Genomic DNA, 17,074 nt, shown 5'->3' on the forward strand with positions numbered 1-17,074 from the left:
GCTCTACAGACAATTCTTTCGACCTCATGGCTTGGTTTTTGCTCTGACATGTACTGTCAACTGTGGGACCTTATATAGACAGGTGTGTGCCTTTCCAAATCATGTCCAATCAATTGAATTTACCACAGATGGACTCCAGTCAAGTTGTAGAAACATCTCAAGGATGATCAATGGAAACAGGAATCACCTGAGCTCAATTTCAATTCTCATAGCAAAGGGTCTGAATACTTATGTAAATAAGTTATTTCTGTTTTTTATTTTTAAATTCCCTGGGCTAGGTCCCACCCTAGTCAACAGCCAGTGGAATCGCGTGGCGCGAAATACAAATACCTCAAAAATGCTAGAACTTCAATTTCTCAAACATATGACTATTTTACACCATTTTAAAGACAAGACTCTCGTTAATCTAACCACATTGTCCGATTTCAAAAAGGCTTTACAGCGAAAGCAAAACATTAGATTATGTCAGGAGAGTACCCTGCCAAAAATAATCACACAGCCATTTTCAAAGCAAGCATATATGTCACAAAAACCAAAACCACAGCTAAATGCAGCACTAACCTTTGATGATCTTCATCAGATGACACTCCTAGGACATTATGTTATACAATACATGCATGTTTTGTTCAATCAAGTTCATATTTATATCAAAAAACCAGCTTTTTACATTAGCATGTGATGTTCAGAACTAGCATATCCACCGCAAACTTCAGGTGAATTTACTAAATTACTCACGATAAACGTTCACAAAATACATAACAATTATTTTAAGAATTATAGATACAGAACTCCTTTATGCAATCGCGGTCAGATTTTAAAATAGCTTTTCGGCGAAAGCACATTTTGCAATATTCTGAGTACATAGCCCGGCCATCACGGCTAGCTATTTTGACACCCACCAAGTTTGGGACGACCTAAACTCAGAATTACTATTAGAAAAATTGGATTACCTTTGCTGTTCTTCGTCAGAATGCACTCCCAGGACTTCTACTTCAACAACAAATGTTGTTTTGGTTCCAAATAATCCATAGTTATATTCAAATAGCTCCGTTTTGTTCGTGCGTTCAGGTCACTATCCGAAGGGTGACGCGCGAGCGCATTTCGTAACAAAAAATTTAAAAATATTCCATTACCGTACTTCGAAACATGTCAAACGCTGTTTAAAATCAATTTTTATGCTATTTTTCTCGTAAAATAGCGATAATATTCCAACGGGCAACGTTGTATTCATTCAAAGGCTGAAAGAAAAAAATTTAGAATTCTCATGAACGCGCATCTCCAGTGTCACTGTCTCCAGGCTGACCACTCACAAATTCGCCTGCTGTTATACTCACAGACACCATTCAAACAGTTTTAGAAACTGTAGAGTGTTTTCTATCCAAATCTACTAATTATATGCATATTCTCGTTTCTGGGCAAGAGTAGTAACCAGTTTAAATCGGATACGTTTTTTATCTGGCCGTGCAAATACTGCCCCCTAGCCCCAACAGGTTAAATGTGCTAAAATAAAAAATAAAACTAATTTCACTTTGTCATTATGGGGTATTGTGTGTAGATTGATGAAGTTTTTATTTTATTGAATCCATTTTAGAATAAGGCTGTGTAACGTAACAAAATGTGCACAAATCAATGGGTCTGAATACCTTCCGAAGGCACTGTATGTTCATTCCTTCTCCCTGTTGTCCTCTGCCTCCCAGCTTTGCCCTAGAGCCTCTCCTGCCAAAGAAGTTGCACTGCAAGTCCCAGGACAAGCTGGAGCGCGACGAGTCGGAGAGGGAGAGGAAGGACAAGAAGAAAGAGAAGAGGAACAGTAAACACCAGGAGATCTTTGACAAGGAGCTGAAGACCACTGACATCCCCCTGCAGCCCGCCGAGGCAGTCATACTGTCAGAGACGGTGAGGAGGAACTATCCCTGGCTCTGCTCCTCCTCCTCCCTCTTCTCCTCTCCTCTCCTCTCCCCTCCTCTCTTCTCTTCTCCTCCTCCTCCCTCATCTCCACTCCCCTCCTCTCTGCACCACATCCTCCCTCTCCTCCCTCTCTCTCCCTCCCTCCGTCCTCCTCCTCTCCTCCCTCCTCCCTCCCTCCTCTCCTTTCCTCTCCTCTCCTCTCTCTCTAATAATCATTAGGTTTGGTAGCAACATGATGTTAGGTGGCTTTCTTTCTCTCTCTCTCTCTCTCTCTCTCTCTCTCTCTCTCTCTCTTTCTTTCTTTCTTTCTCTCTCTCACACTCTCCTCTGTCTCTCTCTCTCTCTCTCCCTCCCTCCCTTCCTTCCTTCCTTCTTTCCTTCCCCCCTCCCTCTCTCCTCCCTCCCTCCCCCCCTCCCTCCTCACCTCACTCCCTCCCTCTCTCCTCACCACATAATTATATCCCTCGGCTCCTCCTCCCTCTTCTCTTCATTACAGCAGCAGAGCATCAAAGCCCTCTGCTCTGGCCCTTTGGGATGAAGCCACCAATCGGTAATTCAATTAAGAAAAGAATCAGAGTGTGGCCCCTAGATTCCCCTGGTGATAGATCATCCAGCTAGTCGTCTGGCCCCTAGATTCCCCTGGTGATAGATCAGTCATCTGGCCCCTAGATTCCCCTGGTGATAGATCAGTCATCTGGCCCCTAGATTCCCCTGGTGGTAGATCATCCAGCTAGTCGTCTGGCCCCTAGATTCCCCTGGTGATAGATCATCCAGCCAGTCGTCTGGCCCCTAGATTCCCCTGGTGATAGATCATCCAGCCAGTCGTCTGGCCCCTAGATTCCCCTGGTGATAGATCAGTCATCTGGCCCCTAGATTCCCCTGGTGATAGATCATCCAGCTAGTCGTCTGGCCCCTAGATTCCCCTGGTGATAGATCATCCAGCTAGTCGTCTGGCCCCTAGATTCCCCTGGTGATAGATCATCCAGCTAGTCGTCTGGCCCCTAGATTCCCCTGGTGATAGATCATCCAGCCAGTCGTCTGGCCCCTAGATTCCCCTGGTGATAGATCATCCAGCTAGTCGTCTGGCCCCTAGATTCCCCTGGTGATAGATCATCCAGCTAGTCGTCTGGCCCCTAGATTCCCCTGGTGATAGATCATCCAGCCAGTCGTCTGGCCCTAGATTCCCCTGGTGATAGATCATCCAGCCAGTCGTCTGGCCCCTAGATTCCACTGGTGATAGATCATCCAGCCAGTCGTCTGGCACCTAGATTCCCCTGGTGATAGATCATCCAGCTAGTCATCTGGCCCCTAGATTCCCCTGGTGATAGATCATCCAGCCAGTCGTCTGGCCCCTAGATTCCCCTGGTGATAGATCATCCAGCCAGTCGTCTGGCACCTAGATTCCCCTGGTGATAGATCATCCAGCCAGTCGTCTGGCCCCTAGATTCCCCTGGTGATAGATCATCCAGCCAGTCGTCTGGCCCCTAGATTCCCCTGGTGATAGATCATCCAGCCAGTCGTCTGGCCGCTAGATTCCCCTGGTGGTAGATCATCCAGCCAATCGTCTGGCCCCTAGATTCCCCTGGTGATAGGTCATCCAGCCAGTCGTCTGGCCCCTAGATTCCCCTGGTGAGAGATCAGTCGTTTGGCCCCTAATAGAGCTTCTTCCTTGGGGCCTGAGAAGAGAGGAGAGACTCTTTCATTCAACGTCATTGGCACAGGAACGAGGCTAACAGCTGTAAGCTGTATGACTGGATGTATTTCTACCAGAGGCGGGACGAGTAGATACTGTCTCCGTTTAAAACATCCACTCTAAGCATCACCCTGTTGTTGACTGACTGAGTTTTACAGCGGGGTTGATTGACAAATGAACTTGTGAATCAACAGCTGATTGTCTACAATATATAAATAAATGTGGAGCCCTTTAAAACTTCTTCACAATACAGATTGAAATGATGCCCTACCTTGTGAAACCAGTATTAAGGCACTAACCACAAATAAGATGCAGTAAGCTGACAGTAAACGTCAGTTTCAATCTATACCCTGCTTTAGAAATGCAAATAGCCTCTCTACATAGTTGCATGTTCAGAGAGAAATGCCATGAGCCAATCCCGACGAGGATGCGAAAGCAATTTTCACTGTAAATGGTATTTAATTGCTCTCTCCTTTGTTATTCTTCAGCTTAGACCCAGTTGGTCTTTCAGTGGACTACATTTACTTGGTTTTCTAGTGAGATGTAGTTTATATGGTTTTCTAGTGAGATGTAGTTTAGATGGTTTTCTATTGAGATGTAGTGAGATGTAGTTTAGATGGTTTTCTAGTGAGATGTAGTTTAGATGGTTTTCTAGTGAGATGTAGTTTAGATGTAGTTTAGATGGTTTTCTAGTGAGATGTAGTTTAGATGGTTTTCTAGTGAGATGTAGTTTAGATGGTTTTCTAGTGAGATGTAGTTTAGATGGTTTTCTATTGAGATGTAGTTTAGATGGTTTTCTAGTGAGATGTAGTTTAGATGGTTTTCTAGTGAGATGTAGTTTAGATGGTTTTCTATTGAGATGTAGTTTAGATGGTTTTCTAGTGAGATGTAGTTTAGATGGTTTTCTAGTGAGATGTAGTTTAGATGGTTTTCTAGTGAGATGTAGTTTAGATGGTTTTCTAGTGAGATGTAGTGAGATGTAGTTTAGATGGTTTTCTAGTGAGATGTAGTTTAGATGGTTTTCTAGTGAGATGTAGTGAGATGTAGTTTAGATGGTTTTCTAGTGAGATGTAGTTTAGATGGTTTTCTATTGAGATGTAGTTTAGATGGTTTTCTATTGAAATGTAGTTTAGATGGTCTGACTTCTAATAAACAATAGGTTTGGTAGCAACATGAGGATGATAGGTGGCTTTCTTTCTCTCTCTCTCTCTCTCTCTCTCTCTCTTTATCTCTCTCTTTCTCTCCTCTCTCTTTTTCTCTCTCCTCTCTCTCTCTTTCTCTCTCTCTCTCCTCTCTCTCTCTCCTCTCTCTATTTCTCTCTCTCTTTCTCTCTCTCTCTCTCTCTTGCTTTGTCTCTCCACTCTCTCTCTCTCTCTCTCTCTCTCTCTCTCTCTCTCTCTCTCTCTCTCTCTCTCTCTCTCTTTGTTTCTTGCTTGCTTTTTTATGTATTGGTCTCTCTCCTTCCTTCCTTCCTTCCTTCTCTCCTGATTGATTGATTGCATCCTGATCTCTGATGGCTCTCTCCAGACGTCCTCAGATCAGCCTGCGGCCTCTGATGTATTTTTTGATCGTACGATTTGATTTGATTAGATTAGATTCCAACAGGATATGTGATACGTCTCGTCTCTCTCTCTGTGTGTGTTCAGATCAGCCCACTGAGGCCTCAGAGACCAAAGAGTCAGGTGTTGAACCTGTTGAGTGGAGACCGCCGTCTCTCTGTGTCCCCCGGACCCCCCCAGCCCCAGTCCTCCCCGGGCCCCCCACCCATCACCCCCAGGAACAAACTGTCCTTCAGCCTGCTCACCGTCTCCAGTGAGTACACACATACATGGACACATATGCACACACACACACACACACACACACACACATACACACACTTGCCTTGCAGCTTCCGCCACCATGTTCTCTTACTCTGCTGGCTGAATGTTTCTTTCCCTGGGCTCTCTAGGGTCGTCTCTGTCTTCCCTGGGCTCTCTAGGGTCGTCTCTGTCTTCCCTGGGCTCTCTAGGGTCGTCTCTGTCTTCCCTGGGCTCTCTAGGTTCGTCTCTGTCTTCCCTGGGCTCTCTAGGGTCGTCTCTGTCTTCCCTGGGCTCTCTAGGGTCCTCTCTGTCTTCCCTGGGCTCTCTAGGGTCATCTCTGTCTTCCCTGGGCTCTCTAGGGTCGTCTCTGTCTTCCCTGGGCTCTCTAGGGTCGTCTCTGTCTTCCCTGGGCTCTCTAGGGTCGTCTCTGTCTTCCCTGGGCTCTCTAGGGGCGTCTCTGTCTTCCCTGTGATGTGCCATTGCATCACTGTGTCTTGCATCACTCCATCCCACAGAAACGACGCGGAGATAGATAGAGGGAGTGTATGGTGATAGATAGAGGGAGGGGGTGAAACTTGGTATAGACTGAAACTTGGTAAAGACTTAATCTTGGCATGACACAGAAGTCAAGGCCAAAAAACTCCTGGCAGATGAACTCAAACTGGACCCTAAACTCATGGAGATGGAGGAGCCCATAGGAATGGCACTTTCTTCCCAGATGTATGGCCCAGATCTATAATGATGAAACTGCTCAGGGTCAAAGACGAGGAGTTTCTCAGGATAGCCATGTGCCTGAAGGAACCATAAATCACCTGAAGGAACCCTAAATCACCTGAAGGAACCCTAAATCACCTGAATGAACCCTAAATCACCTGAAGGAACCCTAAATCACCTAAAGGAAGCCTAAATCACCTGAAGGAAGCCTAAATCACCTGAAGGAACCCTAAATCACCTGAATGAACCCTAAATCACCTGAAGGAAGCCTAAATCACCTGAAGGAACCCTGAATCACCTGAAGGAACCCTAAATCACCTGAAGGAACCCTAAATCACCTGAAGGAACCCTAAATCACCTGAATGAACCCTGAATCACCTGAAGGAACCCTGAATCACCTGAAGGAACCCTGAATCACCTGAAGGAACCCTAAATCGCCTGAAGGAACCCTAAATCACCTGAAGGAACCCTAAATCACCTGAAGGAACCCTGAATCACCTGAAGGAACCCTGAATCACCTGAAGGAACCCTGAATCACCTGAAGGAACCCTGAATCACCTGAAGGAACCCTGAAGGAACCCTGAATAAAACTTACACCAATGTGTGGTTGTATTGGACATGCGAGGCAACACTTCTATGTGTCTGTTCCACTCTCTGGATGATTCCCACTGTGTATCTCTCTTAGTTAGGCAGGATATCAACCCTGATAACATGGTCTTTAACCCGTTAGATATTAATGAAACCAAGGATATCAACTCTCTGATAACATGGTCTTTAACCTGTTAGATATTAATGAAACCAACGATATCAACTCTGATAACATGGTCTTTAACCCGTTAGATATTAATGAAACCAACGATATCAACTCTGATAACATGGTCTTTAACCCGTTAGATATTAATGAAACCAAGGATATCAACTCTGATAACATGGTCTTTAACCCGTTAGATATTAATGAAACCAAGGATATCAACTCTGATAACATGGCCTTTAACCCGTTAGATATTAATGAAACCAACGATTTCAACTCTGATAACATGGTCTTTAACCCGTTAGATATTAATGAAACCAACGATATCAACTCTGATAACATGGTCTTTAACCCGTTAGATATTAATGAAACCAAGGATATCAACTCTCTGATAACATGGTCTTTAACCTGTATTAATGAAACCAAGGATATCAACTCTCTGATAACATGGTCTTTAACCCGTTAGATATTAATGAAACCAACGATATCAACTCTGATAACATGGTCTTTAACCCGTTAGATATTAATGAAACCAACGATATCAACTCTGATAACATGGTCTTTAACCCATTAGATATTAATGAAACCAACGATATCAACTCTCTGATAACATGGCCTTTAACCCGTTAGATATTAATGAAACCAAGGATATCAACTCTGATAACATGGTCTTTAACCGTTAGATATTAATGAAACCAACGATATCAACTCTGATAACATGGTCTTTAACCCGTTAGATATTAATGAAACCAACGATATCAACTCTCTGATAACATGGTCTTTAACCTGTTAGATATTAATGAAACCAAGGATATCAACTCTGATAACATGGCCTTTAACCCGTTAGATATTAATGAAACCAACGATATCAACTCTCTGATAACATGGTCTTTAACCTGTTAGATATTAATGAAACCAAGGATATCAACTCTCTGATAACATGGTCTTTAACCTATTAGATATTAATGAAACCAAGGATATCAACCCTGATAACATGGTCTTTAACCCGTTAGATATTAATGAAACCAACGATATCAACCCTGATAACATGGTCTTTAACCCATTAGATATTAATGAAACCAACGATATCAACCCTGATAACATGGTCTTTAACCGTTAGATATTAATGAAACCAACGATATCAACTCTGATAACATGGTCTTTAACCCGTTAGATATTAGTGAAACCAACGATATCAACTCTGATAACATGGTCTTTAACCCATTAGATATTAATGAAACCAAGGATATCAACTCTGATAACATGGTCTTTAACCCATTAGATATTAATGAAACCAAGGATATCAACTCTGATAACATGGTCTTTAACCTGTTAGATATTAATGAAACCAACGATATCAACTCTCTGATAACATGGTCTTTAACCCGTTAGATATTAATGAAACCAAGGATATCAACTCTGATAACATGGCCTTTAACCCGTTAGATATTAATGAAACCAAGGATATCAACTCTGATAACATGGTCTTTAACCGTTAGATATTAATGAAACCAACGATATCAACTCTGATAACATGGTCTTTAACCCGTTAGATATTAATGAAACCAACGATATCAACTCTCTGATAACATGGTCTTTAACCTGTTAGATATTAATGAAACCAAGGATATCAACTCTGATAACATGGCCTTTAACCCGTTAGATATTAATGAAACCAACGATATCAACTCTCTGATAACATGGTCTTTAACCTGTTAGATATTAATGAAACCAAGGATATCAACTCTCTGATAACATGGTCTTTAACCTGTTAGATATTAATGAAACCAAGGATATCAACTCTCTGATAACATGGTCTTTAACCTGTTAGATATTAATGAAACCAACGATATCAACTCTGATAACATGGTCTTTAACCTGTTAGATATTAATGAAACCAAGGATATCAACCCTGATAACATGGTCTTTAACCCGTTAGATATTAATGAAACCAACGATATCAACCCTGATAACATGGTCTTTAACCGTTAGATATTAATGAAACCAACGATATCAACCCTGATAACATGGTCTTTAACCCATTAGATATTAATGAAACCAACGATATCAACCCTGATAACATGGTCTTTAACCGTTAGATATTAATGAAACCAAGGATATCAACTCTCTGATAACATGGTCTTTAACCTGTTAGATATTAATGAAACCAAGGATATCAACTCTCTGATAACATGGTCTTTAACCTGTTAGATATTAATGAAACCAAGGATATCAACTCTGATAACATGCCCTTTAACCCGTTAGATATTAATGAAACCAACGATATCAACTCTCTGATAACATGGTCTTTAACCTGTTAGATATTAATGAAACCAACGATATCAACTCTCTGATAACATGGTCTTTAACCTGTTAGATATTAATGAAACCAAGGATATCAACTCTCTGATAACATGGTCTTTAACCTGTTAGATATTAATGAAACCAACGATATCAACTCTGATAACATGGTCTTTAACCTGTTAGATATTAATGAAACCAAGGATATCAACTCTCTGATAACATGGTCTTTAACCCGTTAGATATTAATGAAACCAACGATATCAACCCTGATAACATGGTCTTTAACCCGTTAGATATTAATGAAACCAACGATATCAACTCTGATAACATGGTCTTTAACCCGTTAGATATTAATGAAACCAAGGATATCAACCCTGATAACATGGTCTTTAACCCGTTAGATATTAATGAAACCAAGGATATCAACCCTGATAACATGGTCTTTAACCCGTTAGATATTAATGAAACCAACGATATCAACCCTGATAACATGGTCTTTAACCCGTTAGATATTAATGAAACCAACGATATCAACCCTGATAACATGGTCTTTAACCGTTAGATATTAATGAAACCAAGGATATCAACCCTGATAACATGGTCTTTAACCCGTTAGATATTAATGAAACCAACGATATCAACCCTGATAACATGGTCTTTAACCGTTAGATATTAATGAAACCAAGGATAAATATACTGACTGTGTTGATCCAGATGAAAATGTCCTGAGATTTACCAGAGATGAGTCTATGATGTGTGATTACTGTAATGTTCAGGAGATTAACAGTCTGTACAGAAGTTGATCTAAGTTGATCTAAAGTTGATCTAATAACAAGACAAGCTTAAGACAAGACAAGCTACCTTTTCATTTGAACGTTCGCGGTCTTCCTAAAAAAAATCTGGACCGCCTTATTCATAATCTGTCTTCCCTCAGTCATGAATGTTCCGTCGTTGCCCTTTCAGAAACATGGTTGAGTGAAGAAACGTTCCCGCTTCATGAAAGGTCTCCTTTATAATGCTGTTCACCACTGGAGAAGATCAAGAGTGGGAGGAGGAGGAGGAGGGTCCATTTCTGTTCATAAACATGTTCTATTCTTTCTAAGAAAGGAACCTCACACTTCCATCTGGTAACATTGATGTTGAATCTCTGTTGAATTCCCTCATGTTCATTTCTTGGTGTTAAAACAAGTGGTGATTGGATGCGTCGTTCGGCCACCCGATTCTGACATTGGGTAGTTTCATTTGATATCCTCGCGTCTACCTGGGATTGGATGAATAATGAAGATGAAATGTGTTTTCTATTGGGTGATTAAAACATAAACCTATTTAAAAAGTGAGAACCACTCACATGTTGAATACTTTATACTGCAGTGATCTGTATCCCCTCATCTATAAGCCCACAAGACTGACCAGTTCACCTGCCTCCCTCATTGATTCTTTGAATAATGTAGCTAATACAGGTTATACTTTTAATGACAATTCTGACCACTTTACACTTTTCTTCCGGCAACTGGAAAATGAACAGATAGGAATGATTAGTAGAATTAAAATGTAGAATATTTAACTAAAGTAATTATGATCGCTTTAAGATGTTGATTGATGATATTTATATTCAGGCCGATTTAGAGTCTGCTTGCCAGACTCACATCTTTCCATGGTGTATTTCACCAGTGCTTTTCCTTAGCTAAGCCACGTAAGAGATCAGCAGACGGGTTCAGGAAACCTTGGCTTTACAACCCGCTCTCAAAAAACCCTCGGTAAAAAAAATACTACAAAAGTTGTGTAAAAGGTTTATCACTCATCTGTTGACTAAGAAAAAGGTGTCTACAACTCCCCCATCTCAATGTATTGTTGGAAATAAGACCTATAGGGATCCTGATGTTATTTCATGTAAGTTAAATACATTTTTTGTTGTTGTGAATGTGGGTTCCTCTCTGTCAAAGAAAATAGAGAAAACTGATGGAAATGCCTTGGATGACATTTCCCTTCTCTGCTTCTAGTTTCCATAGTGGAGGGTTAGTGGTGAGGGTTTTACCAGTCTAGTTTCCATAGTGGAGGGTGAGGGTTTACCAGTCTAGTTTTTATAGTGGAGGGTAAGGATTTTACCAGTCTAGTTTCCATAGTGGAGGGTTAGTGGTGAGGGTTTTACCAGTCTAGTTTCCATAGTGGAGGGTAAGGGTTAGTGGTAAGGATTTTACCAGTCTAGTTTCCATAGTGGAGGGTGAGGGTTTACCAGTCTAGTTTTTATAGTGGAGGGTAAGGATTTTACCAGTCTAGTTTTCATAGTGGAGGGTGAGGGTTTACCAGTCTAGTTTTTATAGTGGAGGGTAAGGGTTTACCAGTCTAGTTTTCATAGTGGAGGGTGAGGGTTTACCAGTCTAGTTTTCATAGTGGAGGGTAAGGGTTAGTGGTGAGTGTTTACCAGTCTAGTTTCCATAGTGGAGGGTTAGTGGTGAGGGGTTTACCAGTCTAGTTTTCATAGTGGAGGGTAAGGGTTTACCAGTCTAGTTTTCATAGTGGAGGGTGAGGGCTTTACCAGTCTAGTTTTTATAGTGGAGAGTAAGGGTTTACCAGTCTCGTTCTTATAGTGGAGGGTTAGTGGTAAGGGTTTACCAGTCTAGTTTTTATTGTGGAGGGTAAGGGTTTACCAGTCTCGTTCTTATAGTGGAGGGTTAGTGGTAAGGGTTTACCAGTCTAGTTTTTATTGTGGAGGGTAAGGGTTTACCAGTCTCGTTTTTATAGTGGAGGGTTAGTGGTAAGGGTTTACCAGTCTAGTTTTTATTGTGGAGGGTAAGGGTTTACCAGTCTCGTTTTTATAGTGGAGGGTTAGTGGTAAGGGTTTACCAGTCTAGTTTTTATAGTGGAGGGTTAGTGGTATGGGTTTACCAGTCTAGTTTTCATAGTGGAGGGTTAGTGGTATGGGTTTACCAGTCTAGTTTTCATAGTGGAGGGTTAGTGGTATGGGTTTACCAGTCTAGTTTTCATAGTGGATTGTACTAATTTGACCTAATGTGTTATTCCTAATCTATATCAATGACCTTGTTGCTGGGTCTTCTACCGTACCTCCCCCCTTCTCTTTACTGATGATGCCAATTAGATTTGATCACACAAGCATTTTAATTCACTAATTAATGAAACCAACTCAGGCATGGCCACATTTTCTAAATGATTCCAGATAAACAAATGATCTTTAAACGTTAATACATCCAACTTTAATATATTCAATGAAATGGAACGAGTCACATCCACTAGATTCCTCAGAGCTCTAATTGATGAAACGTTATCAAGGAAGGAACATATTCAATTTGTCTGCAGCAAAGTGACGACATCTGTTGGTATCATCAGAGAGATGAGTGGTTTGGTTCATCAGGTTTGCTTCTCAACTCTACACTAGAGCTTCATTGACCCATCTCTCATTTTACTGTAATATTGTCTGGGCCAGTACATATGCCTCCTATCTACACAGATTACTCATCGTACAAAAGAAAAATGTGCAAGACTAGACGCCACTAATTACCTGGCGCCATCAGCACAGTTTAAGAAACGGAATATCTTGTCTATTTACGATGTTAATGTAAGCCAATTATGCACTTTCATCTCCAAATACTCATATCTCCCAGACAGTTTACCTAAACCCATCAATGGATTCTTCCAGGTTAATACTGAAATCCATCTATATAACACAAGACACTGCGATAACCTTCAGCCTCCCCACTGCCGCACCTCATATAGTCAATTCTCTATCAGATACAGAGGTGCTATACTCTGGAATTATTATCTTCAGATTGCCAAAACATCATCATCCCTCAATAACTTCAAGCGAAGACTGGGGGTCAGCCTGATGAACCAAACTACTCAGTAATCTCCTCCATGAAGACTGGAGGTCTGCCTGATGAACCAAACTACTCAGTAATCTCCTCCATGAAGACTGGAGGTTCAGCCTGATGAACCAAACTACTCAGTAATCTCCTCCATGAAGACTGGGGGTCAGCCTGATGAACCAAACTACTCAGTAATCTCCTCCATGAAGACTGGGGGTCAGCCTGATGAACCAAACTACTCAGTAATCTCCTCCATGAAGACTGGAGGTCAGCCTGATGAACCAAACTACTCAGTAATCTCCTCCATGAAGACTGGGGGTCAGCCTGATGAACCAAACTACTCAGTAATCTCCTCCATGAAGACTGGAGGTTCAGCCTGATGAACCAAACTACTCAGTAATCTCCTCCATGAAGACTTGGGGTCAGCCTGATGAACCAAACTACTCAGTAATCTCCTCCATGAAGACTGGGGGTCAGCCTGATGAACCAAACTACTCAGTAATCTCCTCCATGAAGACTGGAGGTCAGCCTGATGAACCAAACTACTCAGTAATCTCCTCCATGAAGACTGGAGGTCAGCCTGATGAACCAAACTACTCAGTAATCTCCTCCATGAAGACTGGAGGTCAGCCTGATGAACCAGACTACTCAGTAATCTCCTCCATGAAGACTGGGGGTCAGCCTGAACCAAACTACTCAGTAATCTCCTCCATGAAGACTGGAGGTCAGCCTGATGAACCAAACTACTCAGTAATCTCCTCCATGAAGACTGGAGGTTCAGCCTAATGAACCAAACTACTCAGTAATCTCCTCCATGAAGACTGGGGTCAGCCTGATGAACCAAACTACTCAGTAATCTCCTCCATGAAGACTGGAGGTCAGCCTGATGAACCAAACTACTCAGTAATCTCCTCCATGAAGACTGGAGGTTCAGCCTGATGAACCAAACTACTCAGTAATCTCCTCCATGAAGACTGGGGGTCAGCCTGATGAACCAAACTACTCAGTAATCTCCTCCATGAAGACTGGAGGTCAGCCTGATGAACCAAACTACTCAGTAATCTCCTCCATGAAGACTGGAGGTCAGCCTGATGAACCAAACTACTCAGTAATCTCCTCCATGAAGACTGGAGGTCTGCCTGATGAACCAAACTACTCAGTAATCTCCTCCATGAAGACTGGAGGTTCAGCCTGATGAACCAAACTACTCAGTAATCTCCTCCATGAAGACTGGGGTTCAGCCTGATGAACCAAACTACTCAGTAATCTCCTCCATGAAGACTGGAGGTCAGCCTGATGAACCAAACTACTCAGTAATCTCCTCCATGAAGACTGGGGTTCAGCCTGATGAACCAAACTACTCAGTAATCTCCTCCATATAGCCTAACTCACACACTCATTAAAACAAAGCAAGTATTTATTTTGGGGTAATTACTGATCAGTTCATTTATACATGTATAATTAGTATGTTTTGTTATCTGTTTTATTTTGGACTTGTGTATTGTGTACAGTTTTTATTGTGGTTTTTATATAATTCTTTGGGCTTCCAACCACACCTGCAAACTGTTAAATGTTTTTATCTGTATTGTTGTCTATCACTTGTTTTGTTGGGTGTGAATAAATAAAACTAGACAGACAGACAGATAGAGGGGGAGTAGGGTGTCTGTTGGATCTGTAACTCAGACAGGGGGTTCCACAGTCTGTCCTCATCTTTAAAAAGACTCAAATGGTTTCCCCCACAAACCATCACAGTCATCATGCATGTGTTTCAGAGCATCTCTGCTTTTCAGTGTTGTTGTATGCATTCAGCTGTTTCCTTTGGTGATGAGTGGTGACCTCAGGAATAAAGATTGTCCTCTGTCTGTCTCTCTCTCTGTCTGTGTGTCTTTCTCTGTGTCTTTCTCTCTCTCTCTCTCTCTGTCTGTGTGTCTTTCTCTGTCTCTCTTTCTCTCTCTCTCTCTCTCTCTCTCTCTGTCTGTGTGTCTTTCTCTGTGTCTCTCTTTCTCTCTCTCTCTCTGTCTGTGTGTCTCTCTCTCTCTGTCTCTCTCTCTCTCTCTCTCTCTCTCTCTGTCTGTGTGTCTTTCTCTGTGTCTCTCTTTCTCTCTCCCTCTCTGTCTGTGTGTCTCTCTCTGTCTCTCTCTCTCTCTCTCTCTCTCTCTCTCTCTCTCTCTCTCTCTCTCTCTCTCAGGTCTGGAGCTGAACGGGATGGGGGTTGATAAAGGGGAGACTCCTCCTCCCCTGCCCGTGAAGGGCATCTCTGCTGATTATGGGAACCTGCTAGGAGATAATCAAGACTTGACGAGTCCCTCCACCCCTCCCCTGACACACCATCAAAGGGTAGGTTTTTAATGTGGGCTAAGAACAGCTCCTTAATGATGCCACATCAACACTACGGTTAATGGAACAACAGCCCATCATCACCAGGGTGTGTGGGTGGGTGGGTGGGTGGGTGGGTGTGTGTGTGTGTGTCAGTCCACAGTCCTCAGCAACACACTCCTCTCCTCCTACACCCTGTCTGTCCTGGTGGCTACAGCCTGATGGTCCTCCTACCTCAGCCTGTCTCCCTCCAACCTCAGCCTGTCCCCTCCAACCTCAGCCTGTCTCCTACCTCAGCCTGTCTCCTCCTACCTCAGCCTGTCTCCTCCTACCTCAGCCTGTCTCCCTCCTACCTCAGCCTGTCTCCTCCTACCTCAGCCTGTCCTCAGCCTGTCCTCCTCCTACCTCAGCCTGTCTCCTCCTACCTCAGCCTGTCTCCTCCTACCTCAGCCTGTCTCCTCCAACCTCAGCCTGTCTCCCTCCTACCTCAGCCTGTCTCCTCCTACCTCAGCCTGTCTCCCTCCTTCCTCAGCCTGTCCTCCTCCTATCTCAGCCTGTCTCCCTCCTATCTCAGCCTGTCTCCTCCTACCTCAGCCTGTCCTCCTCCTACCTCAGCCTGTCTCCTTCTACATCAGCCTGTCTCCTCCTACCTCAGCCTGTCTTCCTCCTACCTCAGCCTGTCTCCTCCTACCTCAGCCTGTCTCCTCCTACCTCAGCCTGTCTCCCTCCTACCTCAGCCTGTCTCTTCCTACCTCAGCCTGTCCTCCTCCTACCTCAGCCTGTCTCCCTCCTACCTCAGCCTGTCTCCTCCTACCTCAGCCTGTTCTCCTCCTACCTCAGCCTGTCTCCTACCTCAGCCTGTCTCCTCCAACCTCAGCATGTCTCCTCCTACCTCAGCCTGTCCTCAGCCTGTCCTCCTCCTATCTCAGCCTGTCTCCCTCCTACCTCAGCCTGTCTCCTCCTACCTCAGCCTGTCTCCCTCCTACCTCAGCCTGTCTCCTCCTACCTCAGCCTGTCTCCCTCCTACCTCAGCCTGTCTCCTCCTACCTCAGCCTGTCTCCCTCCTACCTCAGCCTGTCTCCTCCTACCTCAGCCTGTCCTCCTCCTACCTCAGCCTGTCTCCTCCTACCTCAGCCTGTCTCCTCCTACCTCAGCCTGTCTCCCTCCTACCTCAGCCTGTCTCCTCCTACCTCAGCCTGTCCTCCTCCTACCTCAGCCTGTATCCCTCCTACCTCAGCCTATCTCCCTCCTACCTCAGCCTGTCTCCTACTACCTCAGCCTGTCTCCCTCCTACCTCAGCCTGTCTCCTCCTACCTCAGCCTGTCTCCTCCTACCTCAGCCTGTCTCCTCCTACCTCAGCCTGTCTCCTCCTACCTCAGCCTGTCTCCTCCTACCTCAGCCTGTCTCCTCCTACCTCAGCCTGTCCCCCTCTACCTCAGCCTGTCCCCCTCTACCTCAGCCTGTCTCCTCCTACCTCAGCCTGTCCCCCTCTACCTCAGCCTGTCTCCTCCTACCTCAGCCTGTCTCCCTCCTACCTCAGCCTGTCCCCCTCTACCTCAGCCTGTCCCCCTCTACCTCAGCCTGTCCCCCTCTACCTCAGCCTGTCTCCTCCTACCTCAGCCTGTCTCCCTCCTTCCTCAGCCTGTCTCCTCCTACCTCAGCCTGTCTCCTCCTACCTCAGCCTGTCTCCTCCTACCTCAGCCTGTCTCCCTCCTACCTCAGCCTGTCTCCTCCTACCTCAGCCTGTCTCCTCCTACCTCAGCCT

General features: G+C 43.8%; 1 protein-coding gene across 1 annotated transcript in view; it reads left to right on the forward strand.

Annotated features, from left to right (window-relative positions):
* Positions 1–17,074, forward strand: part of LOC115181574 (dedicator of cytokinesis protein 1) — a 71,444-nt gene that overhangs the window by 50,248 nt on the left and 4,122 nt on the right. Inside the window, exons 5-7 of the mRNA XM_029743469.1 lie at positions 1,698–1,896; positions 5,248–5,413; positions 15,182–15,330. Of these exons, the coding sequence (XP_029599329.1) occupies positions 1,698–1,896; positions 5,248–5,413; positions 15,182–15,330 (514 nt within the window). The remainder of the gene's footprint in view (positions 1–1,697; positions 1,897–5,247; positions 5,414–15,181; positions 15,331–17,074) is intronic.

This window comes from Salmo trutta, unplaced genomic scaffold, assembly GCF_901001165.1.
Source record: "Salmo trutta unplaced genomic scaffold, fSalTru1.1, whole genome shotgun sequence".
NCBI classification, from domain to species: Eukaryota; Metazoa; Chordata; class Actinopteri; order Salmoniformes; family Salmonidae; genus Salmo; species Salmo trutta.